Genomic DNA, 20490 nt, shown 5'->3' on the forward strand with positions numbered 1-20490 from the left:
AATTCTCCATTAAAAGATCCATTGCAGGGCAGCTCCGGCAAATGGCTGATGTGATTAGCCTCTCCGCAAAGAATTAAGTTTGGAAGGAGTCACTGGGAATGGTTAAATCTTTTACAGATGTAGTTTTCACGGTCTGCATTATTGATCGCATTGGAGACAAGGAAGGGCCACAAAGGCCCTTTTATCACGTTGGGTATTTTAAGTCGATCCACATTAGAGAATTTTGGAACAGAACTGAGTCAGCTTACAGATGTGACTTATGTGGCAGAGACTGTCATTCTCGAATAGGGCTATTTAGCCATAGGCGATGCTGTAGAGCTGATGTGAATAAAGGTTTTACCATGGCCAATATCGACCGATGAAGGCCATATATACTGTGGGAGAAAAGGTCTAGAGTTTTCATGTGTATGATTTTGTACATTTCATTGTCATGTCACCAACTTTACTTTTGTCTACCCTTCAATGGCTCACTACAGTATATTATTCAGTGGCCCACAACAGTATGATATTGTAAAAATACATGAAAAATTTTATTCTCAGAACCTGTGATGAAAATATTACAAGATTAACAGCAAATTGGAATAAACCTTGGGATGTCTGGATGCAAAATTTAAAACCAGTGATGTATTCTGTAAGAGTACTGTTCTATGGCATCATAAATTCTACATTAGGCAATGCTTCTTGCTCACGAAGGTACAGTCTGACTGAGCACTTTTATTTGTGCCTGATAATATCATAAAACTAAATATCAGCACCACCTTTAATCACCCTGTTTATAAATCTACTTAAGCAGATAATACTGCATACTGATGGTTCATAGCTGATATATAGCTTCATGAAAATGGTAGAAATCTATCTTAAATGGGTAACGTGTGCGTGGAATTCATATGCAGCACTCAATGCATGGTGTACATTTAGGTACATGAATTTGATGGTGACAAATTGTTGTGATTGTGAAGTCTCCATACACAGCAAATGGTCCATTAGTCTGTGACAAATTAGACTGAACTTTTCATCTACATGTGGCCATTTTTCTTCATGTTGATTCCACTTGTGTCTATCATTGCGTTGATGAGCTCATTTTCTCTGGTTTTGACGTTTGTAACTTTGAACATAACTAAGTTCTCCTTCACTGGCAGTCCTCGCATGTAGCTGCCCATGACAACAGCACAAGTGCCTGGATAAAACGATTCTTTGTACATAACCAAGTGTTTTATTCAACTGACCATCTGTCACAATAACAGTGCAATAACAGTGCAACAGTATAACAATTATCATCTACTTCTTGAGAATGTGGTTCCAAACATGACTAAGTCCATATCCCCCCTCACTTGGTTGTGTACAAAGAGTCCTTTTATTCAGTGACTTACCAATCTGATGAAACTATCTACGGATGAGAGAGCAAGTGGCTGTCTGTACTGACCTGAAACGTCCACAATGTCTCCCGGCACCATCAACTTGGCCTTGATCTTCTGGACAGCCCCCCTGTCCGCACGGATGACCTTGCCCATCTCAGGTTCATATTCTTTCAATGCCTCGATAGCTTCTTCTGCGTTCTTTTCCTAAACGGGAGGGGGGCAATGAAACAAGACATTATAACACTTCATTCTAACTCTAGCTCAACATCATTCATATTTGGCACTCCATGAAGACTAAACACATTCACTCAAAACATTCAGACTTCAAAGTCTTAACCTTCTTCCTGCTGCCTACACCCTGTAACCAATAAATTTAACTTTAATGCCAAATGGTTACAGTAGCAGGGAGAAGGTTAAGATTCTTTTTTTGCCCAAAGCGGACAGAACATGTACATGGAGGAACACACAAACCATAACTATTTAGCACTTCTTTCAACCACAAGTCTGTAAATGAATTTTTCACATATTAAGATGCTGATATTCCTATATGTTTGATATTATTTTTGTTTCACCCTTCCAGGCCCACAAATGTTTAACTAACGGTAGCCAATGACATCTGCATTCTAGAAGATAAGCTGTAAATGTGTCTGACTTTGAAGGGTACTGAAATAAGACTAAGTGACAAAGGTATAGGCATATCCTTAATCCTAGTAACACTTAAAAAATTTAAAGTGGCTTTGCTGACCACAACTTGCTTTTTCTCAAATATCTAGTTCTTAGATACACTTATGCTGGGAAAGACTAAAACTTATGCTATATGATGATTTCTATGTCTTGGTATAAGATGTATATCATTTTGTAATTTTCCCAACCTATTCGTGTTATTAGCCCATTGCATGTAGGAAAGCAGACGTGGCCATTTTTATTATTGGAACAACTCATAGCCACTTTTAATTATTTTTCTTGGAAAAAATATGTGGCAGAGCAGTCTTTAACTCAGCAATGGAAGATCTCGTTTTTTCAAATGCACTAATGGCACTTTTGACTTGTGAGTGTGCAACCAAAGAACATATTCAGACTAATAAAAACTTTTATGACTGGGATTCTGTCATCGATGTATGTCGGCTGCTCTTGAAATTGGGAGAAATAAAATTGGGGAGGGCATCATCAAAATGGCTGTGTCAACATTGCACAACTGTACATCTCCCAATTAGGGGGCTTATCCCAATACCATGCGTCATCAGAACATAGCACTATAGCCTCGTTACAAACGTGATGGAAAATTGTGTCAATTCCAATCGAGTGGCGGGCAAACTGAGGATTGTTGCAAATTACTTTTGATGGCTGATGTTCTAAAAATGGAAAGTACAGCGCCGGCTTCCATTGTGCTGTCTACTCCCAGATGCCACCAAATTGTACCTCCTGGGTTTGGAAATTGGAACTGAGGCAAATAATTGTCATTAGCTTTCTCGTCGGCTTGATTGATGATTGAAGATGAGGAAAAGTAATCACATTAAAATTGTTCGGGAAGCCTGTATCATAATTCTTCTGTTCTCAGAAAAAATGCTTCATGAAGCTAATCAAGACATATGCAACTCTGTTCAGTTAACACTGTATATTGCTATGATTGTACATTTCCTTGATGAAGGCTCTATTCAGAGATACTTTGGACATCCAAATACATATTCACACAACTGAAATGCTTTGAAGGTTGCTGTTTTTTTGGTCTTGGTACAGGAACCAAAAGTTACCGTGATGTTGAAGAGAAAAGAACCCGACATCATTCAGTGCTACCAATATTCCTTTGTTCTGGATCCCTAACCTACGAGCAGGATATTTTTCCTTGATATCCTAAACTTAAGTCCATTAACTGCTTAAAATGTAATAAAATCCAGGTGTGTTGTAGCTCAAAAACATTCACTACATTTTTCTGTTTTATCCTTAGAGGCGTAAGGGGATCAAAGTTGCCGCATAAGCATCCCATAAACACCTGATAGCTCATGAATAATTTATCAGTCATCAAAGTTTCATGATGGAGTCTAACAAATAAGTCTGTCACACTAATCAATACATTTGCAATTACAAATGTCGAACACTTTATTTTGACACCTTGGAACAGCATTGCCATCACACTGCGCATGAGCATTTAAACCCGTGAACTAGCTTATCCCTACTCTGCAGGACCCAACCACAAAAGGTAATAGGAGGGGGGCAGAGTTGAATTTAGAAGATATTTATATTCCCCTCCACAGGAGGGAATATATTGTTTTTGCTGGCCTGTTCTTCTTTCTTTTTCTTCTTCTTTCTTCTTTTTCTCTGCCTCAACCATTGGAACATTAGCTCATCATCACATGGGTATAAAATAATTCGGACAGTCATTCTGTTTGGCAAAAGATTTGGTAAGTCGCAGTTGTCTTGATTAGTTCGTGTTGGATGAAAAATCTAGACTTTAAAATCAAAAATACACACGCGACTGATTTTAACGTATGATTTTAACTATTCAAGACTTCAGAACTATTCAAAAACAGACGCTAAAGCTATTACAAGAGAGAGAGGGAAGAGGAAAAGGAATGATTTCATTTTTAGGTTTGATTTACGGACTTCCATCAAGGAGATCAGTTCCACATCCCATGCTGCCATTCAAAGATGCTGTATTTGTTATGATTATGTATATAACGTTATGTCCTTTTAATCTTGCACTGTATATATGTCTGTGTTTGTATACTTTTTGTGTTGAACCCTGGAAGATTAGTCGCAATTCGACTAAAGGGTATCGAAATAAACCAATAAACCAAAGATGTCTTGAAGGAAAACTTGGTTAAGTTCCAAATCCCCACCAGGTCAAGGACACAGCTGGCTACTAAACAATCTGGACAGAAGGACACAACAGTAGTTTGTACAAAAGAAGTTGACTATACTCGATTTGCTTAGTGCCTACTACATATATGTATGTTTACTTGTGTATTGTTGTTTAAACCTTTCTGTATACATGTTTGTTATAAGTTAGGTAAGTCATATGTTTCACGACCTGTACCTAGCCCCTCGAGGCATGAAGGTACAATAAAGGTCTTTTACTTATATCCTTGATGCTGTGACATTTTTTAGAAAAAAAATATAGGCAAGCGGTCAAGATGAAAACAAAGGGCTGGGAGGAAAAACAGCACTCCATGAAATTGTGTGCACAAAGGGACAGGACTTTGTCAGCTTACAAATGTAATATCTAACCATGTGTGAATATTTCAAACACACAAATGTATATTGCTGACTCAGAGGACCTTTTCTTTTTCATACATGTACGATGTATGCATAAAAAAATGAGTAATAAAATATCACCATCTCAGTTCTAACAATCCACCACCATCTTTATCCTGCTTACTGCATATGCAAACAGACAGCAAACGCTATAAAGTTACTATGTTGTTTAACTACGATGATTAATATTTCATGGAATAATATCCTCCCCCAATTTTCGTCATAAAAAGAAGATATTCAATAGATTGCCTTATGAATTATGGAAAGGTGATGCTTGTTGCATGGATTTTTTTACAATTATTACAAGGTACATGTAGATATATTGATACAAGAAATCATGCAGCAATTAAAGTGATAACATGTACATGCGTACTTTCAGAGGTTTGTTTATTCTGTTGCAAATTGATGATTATAATTTTTTCTGTCTCATAAAAAAATGTAAAAGAAGTAATCTGAGTCAACCGAAATGTATAATTTCTAACCATTACTTCCCGTCTCCTAACTGACTTTTAAAGGCCAAGTAATCGAAGTGGAACCAAATCTAATCCATTTCTGGACAGACGAGGTTTGAATATTGCGTTCCCGTGAAAATTGCCCAAACTTTATGTAGAATTCTCTCCCTTCCTGCAACGCTCCCTTCAATCTTGGCACCCATTAACTCCCCACATAAACTTGCTGTTGTTGGCTTCCAAGTTGGAAATGCTGGAAACAGTCCAGAAATTCTGTACCACTATCTAGAAAGGCTGAATCCGGTCTGATTAGGATGAAAAGACACTCCTGTTGACATTTTACAAACAAAACATGACTACAAATGTACATCTACACAGCTTTACAGGGCTGTCTCCAGGACCCGACCCTCAGAACCTTAGGATTGTAAGTCAACAACGCTAACCACAAGACCATCTTGCCGCCCTATGTACTGTACATTTTAAAATGTTAACTGTGGTTTTGTTTTCGTGGCTTTCATGGTGACCTCTTCATCACAAATTCATTAGCACTACTGTACAACATAATTGTTTCACCTACAAAATGTACAAGCTTAAAAAATTTAAAATTGCTTCCTCCTTTCAGTTTTACTGCGAAATTAAGCCCGTTAAAAAAAAAAATAACGCACAGTATTTACTATCTAGTCTAAAAACGTTTGCAAAATGGAGAATTTAGACAACCTTCTAAGACCATCAACCCATTTAGAACTACCACTACTACTACTAGCGAGGCGTTTGTCATATAAATTATGATACATACAACCTGACAAGAGCAGACTCATTGTTATTGTTGTTGTTGTTAATTGTAATGTAAATATCTCCCCTTACAACTTTTCTCGAACGAAATCTAAGACCACGTCCAAAAACAAGTAGCAGTCAAGTAGAAATTTTCCGAAAACTATAAAGGGAACACCTCTAATTTTGCCCTTTACGTAATGCTTCCCATGTTGTGAATGTCAGCCAAAGGGTAAGCTTCCGTCAGATTGTCAATTACATCCATCTATCAACCACACAATTCAATTTCCTCTGACTAAACACATTTGGTATTCGCTCTGATAAAAATCTAAACTGAGCTCACTTTGGTATCACAGGGAGATTGGAATTGAAAACTTGGAGATGATCCACTTGAAATGTGTTTGAATAATCTCATAGCCTGTCCTTTGCTTTAAGTTGACCAATTTCTTTCATTTTCCAGTAATTACTTAGATCAGGCACATATTCTCCCGTTAGTATAGGCACCTACAAATACTCTTTCTCGCTAATAAATCTATTGACAAGTGGGTGTACCTTAAGATAGCGTTGAGATTCTTCCAAGGAAGTCATGACTTAAGTACTATCATTTAAATTATCTGTTTGTCATCAAATCTTTGATACATTTTCTTCAAAGGCAGGGTACCACCCAGTCTTTTAATCAAAAGAGTAACATGCCCTGTTTGAAAGAAACTGTCAGCTAGGGAATTTTCAACAGCTTGAGTTTGCCAAAGTAGATCTACCACACTGTCCTAGCAGTACACCAAAGACCAATTAATTTTGTACCCATTCCTTTCTGGACCAAGATAGATCACTAAAACGGATGAAGTAAGAATAATGCAGGAGGGCTCCCGTAATTTGACGAGGTTAACAACAGCGCCCAGATTCGGTCCCAGCCTGCAGCCAAGTCACGAACCACCAAACCAAATGCGTACCAACAGAGCTAATCAATAATCAGGTGCCCCCGTAAAGGCAGATGCCTGCCATGGCCGCAGTTTGGAATAACTTCCCATGGATTTTCTGGTCTCCCCATTTGGTTTTCAAGGGACACGAGAAAGGCATCGGCAACCTTGGCCTGCCTAATAAGTGTGTTTTGGGGTGGAACTGGGGAAATGACTTTGGACTTGAGCCAGGGGTGATATCTTGATAGGCAGCAGTCCAGGACAGTCGTCATTATGTAACATCTTAAGACATTTATAGCATTCTAATATATTTCTATACCAGTACAGAGGGGACAAATTGACTTGCATGTTTCTAGCTTTAAGAGAGCTCTTTCTGATGTCCCTCTAATGAACCTTTCAAAAGGAACAATTCAAAGCAATTTTCTCAAATTGTCCCCTTGTCCTTTCTTGGCCTAAACAGCGCCAAACATGACAAATCATAATGTCAAAGTTCAGTGCAACATACCCAATCTAATAACATGCCCATTCTGAGCCAACAAAAATATCTTAACATGTACACTGTACGTATTTGAAAGCTGGCAAATGATTTACAACCAAAGGGCCACACCATACAAGGATATTACCATTGCTACATAGAACATTTGGAGGTCAACTAGAACATTTTTCTTTAGACACTGTTTCCAACTCCCCCTGGCCTGAAACAAGCTATCCAAGGCTGCAGACCCAAGGCTACTCTAAGTTAACTTTACTTATAGTCTAAGACTTTGACCGTGAAACATTATTGGATGAGAACCTTGCCACTGAGAATATCTAACTACATGTACCTTCATCACGAGTCTTTTATTCATGACTGGCTGGGTGCCTAAAACGTTTGAGTTTGACCTTTAACAAGCAAATAACTCATTTGATGATTTGGAGGATCAGACAATAGCGTAGGAGGCAAGCAAGCAAGCGTGCCTTTCCTTTAGACGTGGAGCAATATCGGAGTTAACCAAGCGACAAAACAATTATTTTCACACATACATTTGTACAATCGCAATTGAAAACTTAACAGATTTTTCAAGGTTAATTATGAAACATTTACATGTCTACATGCGCCTGTGACCTTTAATGAGACTCAACATTTATAAGTTTTGCCTTCCGAAATTAATCACTTGAGGTACTTGACAAATTGCAGGCACTAGATAATATGACCTTCATCAATCAAATATGAAAGAGACTCTGAAAAACTTAAGACTTGTTATTCTGGGATTCAACTCAGAAGGGTTGCACTGTACAATATATGCATACGTTGTACTTCCAACTTTCAAGATGCTGCCAAAGACGTTTCAAAATAGAACCATGAAAGTGCTTTCAGGCACATTTTTGCCTCTTAAAATATTTGAGATGCTCCTCAAAACATCCCAAGACGCAAAGGTTTGGCTTGAAGGACCCTCACTCGCTAGTCTTCCTTTAAAACATTTTCCGTCAATCCTTGAGGCAAAACATTTGTAGATGTGTGCTTGCTAGCACCTTTGGGTTATATAAATAATTCTGTCATTATGGCTTGGGCCGTTATCTCCATAGGTTCAACAGCACCACTTTGGTGACGGCAAACCACTTTGGTACGTTCTCGATTAGCCCGCCAACGGTCTCAACGGTCTGGGCTACCCTGAAAATGTTTTATCTTTCACACTAAGGACTTGAAGCTTCAATTCACCGAGGAAATTTCCTACTGCTAGTGAACATGTCCAAGATGATTAGCGAGATGCTTTGGGCAAAGTTAGAAAGGCTCTAATTCAAAGTCAGTCCTTACGGTCTAGAGCAACAGCTAGAACCTCAGAACCCAGCTGATTTTAACAAGTCCACAATACAGATTGTGTGGTAAGGCTAACAGTGACATTAATCATAACAAATATGAATAGGACTCCTTCCCCAAATCATGATAAACAATATCTGACGTTATGAATGAATGAAATTTATGAAACCAACACTTGAAAGAATTGGGACATACACAAACCTATCATTATCTGGCTTAAAACGTTTGGCTGTTTTGTTCAATCAGAAGCAATTCAATGTCTTCTTGATACACAAATTCAGTATATACATTTTGTACAGTCAAACCTGTACTATTGACCACCTCTGCATGAGGACCACCTGGCTATCATGGCCACTTTTGAAGCCTTTAAGATTGTTTTCTGTTTGAAATGCTGTCTGTAGTGACCATTTTCTTATAAGTCCATTGAGTGGTCATTTTGGACAGGGTTGACTGTACTTTAATGATGTCAATCAAACACATCTTTAAACACAGTAAAGGAATCCTGGTGCACGTCTTTTGTCTTTGCGCCTTTGTTTGCACAGCGTGTTGTTGCAAGGCAGGGCAGGCTGTTTGGACACACCTGATTCGACTAGATGACGACATTACTGACCTGGGGGCACCTTTAATGAAAGGGCTACCCACGTCACTGATAGGACAGCAGTTGGGAAACCTCCTGCGCTCAGATCTATATCAGGACTCTCTTTACGGAAAAAAAAGGTAAAAGGCAATTTATTCCAAGGTGAAGGCCGGTATGCCACGCTACAATATCCTCAAAACTCATTAATGAGAGAGTTAAGCTGTCGTTGCAAATGTTGTTTCCAAAGCAAACGTTCCACCGGGGCCACACAATGGAGATGTAGTGATATCAGCAGAGCAGGGTCTTATGCAACTGTTTGTCTGCTGGTATCAGCTGACCGTCCCATTGAGACGTATTTTGGGAGAACACACAATGCCCAACCCATGCGATCGTGCACAAAGAAACTATAAATACCAGGTCTACAGCTTGAGGTGGTCTAATGTGCGACCTACACGTGGCCTGCGGAAGTTGGTCTTTTGACCACGCTGACGTCATACTGACTGACACATTCACTAGTTACTACATTGTCACAAGACAGAAATAACTTTTGACCAAGTGGTGCTATATCTATTCAAGGATCACAGTACTTAGCACACCTGTATACTTGTGACGTCACTTTCTGATGCAAGAATTACAATTTTGGGTACATTTACTTTTCGTGGCATTAGTTGTTCAATATTGACCTTTAGAATGATGGACATTGTCCAAACAGGATGTCAAGATCAATTATAGTGTTTTGAACGGTCACGCAACAAGAACACAAAATCAAACAAACAAAGACTCTAAATATAAAATATAATAACATGTAGGGCAAAACCTTGTTTTGTTGTATTACTTGGATGTTTGCAGGTTAGCTATAGAATTTTAGATTCAAGCTCTAAAGAGAGGAAGTAGGGTTTGTAATTAGGTTTTGCTAACATTTTATCTTTTTATTTTATTTTTTATGTTGTGCACCCAAAGGTTTTTCTGAACACCTGAATTTCTAGGTTTGATTTAAATTTGGTGCACCAGTGCACACCTATTCCTCAAAATGAATTTCGAGCCCTGAGACCACCCTAATTTCCAGAAATGCACAAGCTTAATGATAATTGCAGAGCTTGGTGAACCAGAGAAGGGCCAACATAGGCAGCCATTTTCACTCTCCCCATTTGGAAGTAACCATCACTGCCAAGTGGATCAAATAGTTTGGGGGTATTTTTAGCCCCCCTACCCAATGCCACTGGGGCCAAAAATTTCTCCTCTATCTGGGAGAATCGACCAAGAATGCTGATAGCAGTTCCCTCTTTCCCTACTGACAGAGTGAGACTTTTAGCAGTGTTTAAAGTGACATTATTATATGTAACATCAGAAAAGGACACAAAAGTACATTCTATGGTCATTTCTTTACTTTAGTTTAGGGACGTCCCTGCAAGTTTGTGAGTATTAAGTGAACTTTTAAGCAATTATACGCCTCGTGTTTGCTCAATCATTGCAACATTTTTTGAGATCGGCTGATGTTCGCAAGTCCCTGAGCCCTGTCCAATACTATGGGGTAGATTTTCAGGTGATAAAAATATGCTCAAGAACTCAAACTTGATGGCCAAAGCTCGTTGACTATGTGACATGGGCCTAGTGTACCCTCCAAGCAGAGGTTAGGCTCCAGCTTGTTTTTGGCGCCTTTCTAATCTTTGGGGGCTTTCTGCTTTGTCAGTTTTTTGGGGTGCTGACGGACAAAAAAGAAAACATGACTGAAAAGATGTAAAAAAAACAAGCCGCAACCTAACCTCTGCTTGGAGAGTGGTCTTAGCGCTAAGTTTGCAGGCATTCTTGCCTTAGGAACTGTTAGGTGTTTAGGTGCATAGCTGTTCAATGTGGTGTGACAACTGTGGCAGGGGTCATCTGTGAAACATACACACTTCACAGCTCGCCAGTTTCCCACAAGATAAGGAATGGACCAGGAAGGAGGGTGGGGGAGGGGGTTATGGCAACATGCCTGGGCAGGAGGGTGGGGAGGGGGTTATGGGACATGCCTGGGCAGGAGGGTGGGGGAGGGGGTTATGGGACATGCCTGGGCAGGAGGGTGGGGAGGGGGTTGTGGCAACATGCCTGGGCAGGAGGGTGGGGGAGGGGGTTGTGGCAACATGCCTGGGCAGGAGGGTGGGGAGGGGGTTATGGGACATGCCTGGGCAGGAGGGTGGGGAGGGGGTTATGGGACATGCCTGGGCAGGAGGGTGGGGAGGGGGTTAAGGGACATGCCTGGGCAGGAGGGTGGGGGAGGGGGTTGTGGCAACATGCCTGGGCAGGAGGGTGGGGGAGAATTTTGGGCCTCTACATATAGTGGAAAGGGGGTGTTTTTGTGGGCACTGATAACAGTAACCCACCGGGTAACTACCTCGCCATGTTGACACTGCTAAGAACCTAAATCTTCTCAAAACAGCTCCAGTGATTGTTTATACGTGGTATAGTTCCATTACAACATATTATATACAGTACAACTACATCAGGATCACCTGGCCAATGTGGTGGTCCCTTAGTAAGTTAGATAATTTTTCCATTGACACTTTAAATCCTGTCTACAGTGACCACCTGTCCGCATTGACCAGATTTTTTATCAGTCTTGGTCAGGTTTGACTGGATCATGTTATGGTCAACTTTGGTGTCTACCAGCAACCGTAGCCGGTATGAAGATGGTTTTCCTTAGCCCAACACTAAGAAGAAGCTTTATAGGAAATGTTACTCAAGCAAGGGCCCAAGAATGATAAAGGCTGGGTGCCAGTAAACACACTAGTCAAGAGTCTGCTTTCTCTCATCTTCATTAGACACACTACCCAGGTAATTCTACCACTACCTTAAGACTTAAGTTTGAAGTGTCCAACACTTAGAAGAAGAGTGCCCAACACTAAGAAAGAGAGTTGTAAGGAATGTTAGTTAGTCCAGCAAGGTTCTCTTCCTCAGAAGTTCCTCCTGAATGATAAAGGCTCAGGGCAAAGAACTATGCTCAGGTCTGTTTTCTGTCAACTTCCCCAGACACATTCTCACCCCGTGCTTTGTGGTACAGTGCAATAATCTTACACTGATTCTACTGAGCTTATCTACTAGTACTAGTAGTACTAGTGGATACTTCTCCAATCTACTTTACACCTCAGATAGTATCTCAAGTGACCTACATGTAGATGCACATTTCAACCCAAAGTGTTGCCATAAATCAGAATTTCTGTCTTAAGCACCTAGACTTTCCACCACCTATGTATGTAGCAATAAATGAACCTGAAAAGGTCGCCAACCTGTCTAGGATATAGAAACTCAACTGTCTATGTTTTTCTATTACAACTATATTCAGCTGGCATATGTTTGGGAAAGGTTAAACTAACGAAATTGGACTAAGAGGAATTTTTGACTGAATCACGGTCTTCTTCAGTTCTCTGAACCAATCACTCTGGGTGCCCGAGTTGTTGTATTGTTGGTAAAAGTAACAAAGTGGACAGCGTTTCGGTCAGTTTCATGGTGGACTGGAACAGTTTACATAGCAGATGTCCGATGTTTGTGACTTCTCCTGCATTGTGGTAAGCCGTCTTGGCATTGAGGGCAAGCAAAGGTAGTATTGATTGTGAGGGAAATGCTTGATAGCAACTAACCGGGCAAGACTCCTCCTCTTACAGCTAAAAGCATTTCACTTAGGTTGGAAACATCAGTGATATGCATATTGGGTGAACCAGGTGTGCTAAATGAAATGCAACATTACATATATGCATTACTTATGTACTTTCAGTGAAAATGTAGCCTGTAACATGTAGCATAAGACCATACAAATGAAATAAAAAACATACTTATACCTACAGCAAAAATGCTGTGATTTAGCAAAGCAAACTTTTGGTTAAGAAGCAAACTGTCTGGGTTTTGATAATCAAACGCTAATCATTTCCTCTAGAAAAGCTAGTCAATAATTGATCACGATAAATTGAAAGACTGTCAGTAAGCTAGAAACACTTCCAAAATATTCTTATTCCACACAAGCCGAGCATCTGCAAAAATACCACCCTCATCAGGATTCTAGCTGTAGTCGTGATCAGCGCTAAGGCAAAAAGATTACTGTAAGTCTACTTAGATCCGCGGTATAATTAGATCCGCGGGATCCGCGGCGACCTCTGCGCCGCGAATCAATTTCCCCGCGGATATGTTTATCGTACTTTTGCCCCCCTCCCCACATATACGAGTGAGCTCGACTTCAGGGAAAAGCGACACATAAACAATGCACGCGATTGTGTAAAACATGACAAGCTTTTACACAGTACATACGAGTTAACAAGTGATATTACATATGATTCGCAGGAGTTTGGCCGAGCGGCGTCGCTACTCCCGACCGCCACACACATAGAGTAATTTACCGAGCAATCAGAAAATAACTATGGAGATACACGCCACAATTTTGGCTTTGCATTGTTGTTACGGGCGTGGGAACGCCGTTTACCGGCGTACAATCACGCTCTTTTGTTTCTTGCTATTGTTATGCTTGCAAACCATCGATATCGGTGCCTTTGACATATGTTGATCTCATTAAAAACCTGTTTTTCAAGAAAGCCAGCAAAAATACGTAAAGAAAAAAAAAGATTTTCGCCCGAGCATTTGAGTCCCTACGCTGTGATTTGCCGCCATTCGCCGCCATTTGTGGTCGTATTCGGTGGAGAATCTATCCCTTTAATTTTCTTCCCGTGGAAATTCTGCTTAGGTAGGGTAGATGAGTCGTGTTTACGCCGTCATTTTACTTCAAAATACAGCGCGCTAGCGGCAAGGGCCGGGCTGGGCCGCCATCTTTGTTTACTCTTGTTTACCGCCTGTTCTAAGCGCTGATTGGTTTGAGTCAGAAAAACTTTGCTCTGATTGGTTGACTGCAAGATTTCACGTGATCACAAGGCGGGAATTCCCCGTCACAGTATCGGCGTGGACCGCATTTTCTGACGATTTTGAAGCAGTTTTGTGGCGACCTTCGTAACATTTTTGATTTTTAAAAATTAACCAAACATTTTATGATGGCAGTATTCAGTTATTTTTTTCTACTCATCGCCCAGCGCGAATTTAGAAGCACCGCGGATTCTCCATTTGCCCGAAACCGCGGATTTTAGGCCCCGCGGATCTAAGTAGACTTACAGTACCTCAGAGTCTCAGTCTGACACCACGGCTTAGTGTAGCGTCGTGAATCAACTGTGGCTATTTTGGGAAAGTAATCTTTGACGGCAAACATCCTCAGTTCGATCGTAACACCTTAGACATAACTCACCCTGCCCTGAAGTCTTCAATACAATTTTGTAAGAAGGTGCTTCAGATCTACAAACTTTGTGTTCACTTAGACCATGGCATGAGTAAAGAAAAATGTCCTTCCTGAAACAAAGGCCTAGTTGTGGAAGATAATCCTGCTACAGGAATTGTACTATATGTATGTTGTACTTGTAGGTAAGAATCTTATGGAATGGATAATATTCTTTTGTCATCCTCAATGGAGGTTAAGCATGATGCCTTTTCAAGTTGCTCATGATGCAGTGGCTTCACGATTAACATGTCCAAGTACCATAAATTATGATTCTATACTGGTGCCTATTTTCCAACCAGTGGAAATATTACTACCACTGCATTTCTATAAGCTGTATAGGAATATATTACATGTAAGTCCAGACTCAGAGGTCTTTTTAAGGCACCAATGACTGACAATAGCACAGTTAATGAACTGCCTCAATTCAATTTGGTAGATTGCTCACCGAACATTACATTAGTGGCAAGTTTGTGAATTGAAATTACATTCCCAAATGGTATCTGGGTGCGATTGCTCACTATTTAAAACTATTTCAAGTTCCAGTCATTGAAGAAAGGTAGTAGATGCTACCCAAAACGTCAAAATCTATCCAGTTGCTTGAGTAACTGTTATCTTGTGTATCTAACTACCTGGTAGTCTAACCTTTATCAACGTCTACTCTTTTCTGATGTAGACTTTAGAGTTATTCCTATACAAGAAATATCCTTGTTTAAGTGATTGCTGTGTTTAACATTCTCCCTGCTGCCTAACACAATAACCGTTAAAAATTTGGTTACCTTAGAATGCCATAAGTTAACTAACAACATGTATGCCCATATAAAAAATTAATCAATTCATAAGATTGACGACCAAAATAGGAACAACCTCTATTTCTCGGGACCAGAGATCCTCATTACCCTCAGAATTCCACTCTCTCCAATTCCATTTCCTTTGGTAATGACATTCGCAAATTTCCGCTTTACATGCTGTTACTCCGTTCCATTTGCTTTGTGTTAATTCATTAAACCAGTAATACAGACATTACCATGTAAGTAAAGCTAATTATGCCAGGGAGCAATTCATTTTTTCTTTCTGGCAGAAATCGGCGATCACATTTATCTGAATTTCGGTTTAATTGCTGCATCTGCAGTTGACCTATTCCTGTTCATAAATGCTAAATGCTTTCCCTGCATCGATCTGTATATTACCTCTTTCCGTATGCACAGACTAAGCTGCATGCAAATGTCACAGTAACAGGGGGATGTTCGGCTGACTTAATGCCCATTAGATGTTGCAGATTCTCCCAAAGGCTGCCTATATATTGTACAGACACACCCTGCTTGGGATGGCCAAATAAGTCCATGGCAATACCTACACCATTCCCCAAGTTGGACACACTATATCCGACTATGTAATAACAAAAGCCTCCCTCCAACATGAAATATGATGTATGCTATAGTCTGTGGTTAAACTCTAACTTGCAGTTTTGACCCAAATCTATGTGTCACGGATAGCTGGTCGGAATTTTTTTACCGTGCAACGAACGGTCAGAAATCTGACCCCCATTCCGACCGTGGGATGGTCCAAGGTCAGCCTGTTATTAATAGATATGGAACTAGGCTAGTATTGACAAGATAAGAAATCAATGTCAACTCCATGGTAGACAGGGACTCTATGATCTACCTGATCTTTCAATGGCAGAAATTTCACTGTTTACTTCCGACATAAGTCTAAGCACCAGCAGGACCTCTGTGGCCACAAGTTGGGCTGGTCACTACCATTTAAGTGCACTCCCTCTCCCAACAGCTGTCCAAGCCACATTGCTATTTTAGTCTTGAGCATGCAACAGTTGGGCATATATGCTGACGAAAGACCAGTCTTGTTGGCTTGAGTTACATAGTGTTACGGTTCCCTTTCTGCAACATGGCATCGAATGACTGCATCATATAATATCTAACACTGACCATAAATTTTACCCACCCTGGGAGGTATGTGATAATGAATATCACTGCGTGTCGTCAGATTTCATCGAGTGTCAAGCTGGAATAGGGTCTACGAAACTATGCAGATAGCTAAAATAGCAACCATAATGGGCAACCTCAAGTGGCTAACCCATTATTACGTTCGTTTACCGAGCAATCAGGAAGAAAAACAAAAGGACCACTCTCGAGACTTCCCGATTCATTCCGCATCTGTCATCAAGCAGCTGCAGCGTTATCTATCCCAGCATGCTCGTGTCACCCCGTCCCTAGCTATCTACATCCCCCATGATCCTCTGCTGTGCTGTCAAGCCTGGGAAGGAGACAAGCTCCAACGGAAGACTGATGCTAGTCCCTAATTTGGAACGTAGATAATTCCTCTTGGTTCAGGATCCCATTCATCATGTATCTCTTTATAAACACCCCATCCATATCATCATGGCGTGAACTTGAATATAGTGATTAATCAAATATCATTGATATTCCACCATTAACAAGATATCCATACACACATACTGAGTACATACACACACCTTTGGACAATCGTCCTAATAAAAATGGATATGTGCTTCCATATAATTCCATCCCAAACTGACTCGACTGCAGGGCTGTCTCCAGCTTTAAATCTGTCCACTCATTGTTTAGGACACCATTTATCATTTCATACTTATAAAAATACCTTTTTATCAGTTTCATGTCATGAATTTCAGATTTTGAGGACAGACTGTATGAAATTTCTGTCCGTCCCAACGAGCAAATTTCCTTCTTGGGACGGAAAAACGGGTCCTGGAGACAGCCCTGCTTTTATGTTATACATACAGTAAAGTTGTGAAGACACTAACCTGCCAGACTCCCACAATTGCATTGGCGATCAGAATAAGCAAGATGACAAAAGGCTCTACAAAGGCTGTGACTGACTCCTCATCCTCTTCAAAGAAAGCTAGGACCTGGAAGTGAAAAAAACATCATATTGTAAGTTATCAGACTGGATGTACCTTGTTCATACTAAATTAAGTCCTTCCCACATCAGATGGTACATAAAGCCATCTCCATTTCAATAACCCTTGGGTCACACAGTCACTACAGCAGGGGGCTAGTCCACTGGTAGTGGTGTGTTTAAATGCTATACTCTTTCCCAAATGCTGAGTGCTAAGCAGAGAAAGCAGTATACCATTTTCCTACTAAGTCTACCGAATGCATGGTGAACACTCTACTCACTTGGCCATTGAATAGGTCATTAGGTAGTTGTGTACATAAAATACTTTTGCCAGTAGTTACATATTTGTTTTTCAAATACCATTTTGTAAGTGTTAATCAGTTTCACAACCCACCAAATGAATGGTGAACACTCGACTCACATGGCCATTGCATCAGTCATTAGGAACTGTGTTGTGTACATGAAAAAATTCTTCTTATCTTAAATAACTGTTTTTCAAATATCATTTTGCAAGTGTTAATCAGTTTTGATTCATTAAAACGGGAGACGAGAACAACAGATGTGGCTTGCTTTATCTCCAGTCCTTATACATGATATGGTGTTCCACTGACCAGCAATGGCAAGGGCTCAAAACAGGTGACCTACTTCTAAATATGGAAATGATTGACAGTTGGACAACTGCCCAGAAGAGATACCCTTACATCTCTGCTGGGGGTCCGATGTCTCTCATCGACTTTGGCTCAAAACATGCGTACTTCCTTTAATATAATGACTCTTATATAAAAACAAATGCAGTGGCACCATCACTTCAAAATTTAGCTTTTAGTTTATAAGGACCAGAGTACTTTTAGACATGCAGATCTCTTTGGGCTCAAGTAATTGAATTATATGTCGTTTCTATGTAAAATAATAACACAATATAGACGACAATAAGACTAATCAAGAGGTTTTACACTGTATTAAGCAAAAATTACAACAAAGCGTTCAATACGAAACCATATTATGTTAATAAATTTTCCATTGTAAAATATGCTTCCAAGGGCAAAGATATGATGGTGCATTTAAATTTTTTGACCTTTGGAAGAGTAAAGAAATATTAACTTACAAAGGAGATGATAGCAGCTAACAACAAAATTTTGACGAGCAAGTCGTCGAACTGCTCCAGAATCAGTTGCCATAGTGGTTTGCCTGTGTAGGGAAAAATGAGAGAGAAAGACATTCAATATACAGAGACGATAAAAACACATTTGCCTAGTTCCATGCTGCCCCCCCTCCCCCTTACGACAAAAATAGAAGGCGGCCATATTTCCACCGAGCAGAATTCCACAGAAATACCAAACGTGAATAAAAGGTTTTTGAAGGTTACCTTCTTCTGCCGGCAGCTCTGCATGTAAAAAAGAGAGAGAGAGAAATATATCGTTAAACAACGTTAAAGCATAATTCCGTCATACAAAATATGGTAGATTTCAAAAACAGGAAGTAGCTCTCATGCACATGGCGGCGTATTTCGAAACACATATTCGCTCACTTCTCTAGTGCTCATTTTGCTAACTTGAACAGAGTAGTACTTCTACAAAGAAATACAAGTATTTCAACGCTTGATTCGGACAAGTAGGCTACATATCGTTGTAGAAAATCATGTTTTAGTTATGGCGGCGGTGCGGAACATCGGAGGTAATTGATGCCCTTTTATCAAACAAAGGTTATGACGGCCATAATAGCCGGCGGTCGGCCCATCCCAAGCGGCCGGCCGGCGGTCTAAGACTGTGCCGTGGAGGGACGATCATACACGGGAAATATTAGGAATATACAGGGACAGCAGCGTACCGTTGGGCCCATACTTTTCCTGGGCGACTTTAACTTGCGCTGGCGTTAGTCCAGTAGCTTCTTGAACGTTGAAGTACTGCAAGCACTCCTGCGTGGTTTTACACCACGATTGATCCATCTTTCAAGGTCCCTCACAACCCGACTAGAAGAGAAATCCTCTCGTCGCCTTCCCCGATGATTGGCGACAGCTCCCAGGTACCTGTCACTGCGGTAACACAGTGTTCTTCTTCCCCCTTCTTCAGCGGACGGTCTCCGAGTCCACTCTGTTTGCCACCGGCGAGTCTGAAGTCTTCCAGCTGCAGTGAATGACGCTGTGGCGACACCGGCCCCACATACCATGTGGTAAGATGTGGACACCAATCATTGGTCGAGACAACATCACGTGGTCCACACACAGCCACCCGATTGGCCAATATTTTTAACCCAATCGAAAGGACACTTTGACTTGCAATGACGTCAAAAGGTTAGAGGAGTGGAACGTCATCATAAAGTATCCCTATATACTAGATCCCATATGTTTTTGCAGGTGATGACAGAAGGGAAGTGTGTATTCTTGTCGACGTTGTTGAAAGTGTAGCTTATACTGACTCCAGTCATTTCCTGAATCTGCGAAAAAAGCCTACCGCATGGCCTTATAAAGGAAGGCCGAATAAGCCGACGCAAAAGGTGCACCGATTATGCACTGAAGGTGGACCGGTCTTGCTTGCAGGCTAGGCGCCATGGTTGGCTGATTACACCTTAATTTTCTGACTCACGCCCAACATTTTACAGGAACACAAAAGAACCTAACAGAGGTGAAATGACATTTACATCAATAGCTGACCATTGAACCTAGTACCTATGCAATCCGACATTTCACCACTTGTAACAAGAAGCAAGAGGAGGCCAAACCGTATATAACGTATACATGCTAGACTACTATACTTTCACCAACACGTGTCTTTGTTGTGACGTGTTCTCAGCTCGGTTGGGCAAAATGTACAATAAAGGTCTTCATTCACTCATTCATTCATTCCATCATCCGTTTGTTCGAACATTCCATCATTCGTTTGTTCGTTCATTCATTCATTCATTTATTCATTCATTCATTCATTAACTCACTCATTCATTCATTAATTAATCAATTCATTCCCTCATTCATTCATTCATGTCGAATTCAAACAAAGATTGAAATGACTGAGTTCGAAACAACAACGTCTGGAGTTCTGTAAAGGCACTACCAGGCTTTCAATTCCACGTCTTGATAACACCTTGTCTTTTCAACGGATGACAATTGATGCAATGTCATAATTGCACCGGACACCTAACAACACGTCTATTTATGCACGTGATGCATAAATGTTGAAAGAGGTTAGTTTCACG

General features: G+C 40.5%; 1 protein-coding gene across 3 annotated transcripts in view; it reads right to left on the reverse strand.

Moving 5' to 3' along the window:
* LOC136440482 (sarcoplasmic/endoplasmic reticulum calcium ATPase 1-like) overlaps positions 1-19451 on the reverse strand; it is a 49348-nt gene extending 29897 nt beyond the window's left edge. For all 3 annotated transcript variants that reach the window (XM_066436547.1, XM_066436540.1, XM_066436533.1), the window contains exons 1-5: positions 19129-19451; positions 18668-18685; positions 18407-18489; positions 17207-17311; positions 1424-1562 (exon numbers count right to left, since the gene is read on the reverse strand). In XM_066436547.1, coding sequence (XP_066292644.1) covers positions 1424-1562; positions 17207-17311; positions 18407-18489; positions 18668-18685; positions 19129-19246 — 463 coding nt within the window. In that variant the 5' untranslated portion in view covers positions 19247-19451. The remainder of the gene's footprint in view (positions 1-1423; positions 1563-17206; positions 17312-18406; positions 18490-18667; positions 18686-19128) is intronic.
* Between the last annotated feature and the right edge of the window lie 1039 nt (positions 19452-20490).

This window comes from Branchiostoma lanceolatum, chromosome 1, assembly GCF_035083965.1.
Source record: "Branchiostoma lanceolatum isolate klBraLanc5 chromosome 1, klBraLanc5.hap2, whole genome shotgun sequence".
Taxonomy (NCBI): Eukaryota; Metazoa; Chordata; class Leptocardii; order Amphioxiformes; family Branchiostomatidae; genus Branchiostoma; species Branchiostoma lanceolatum.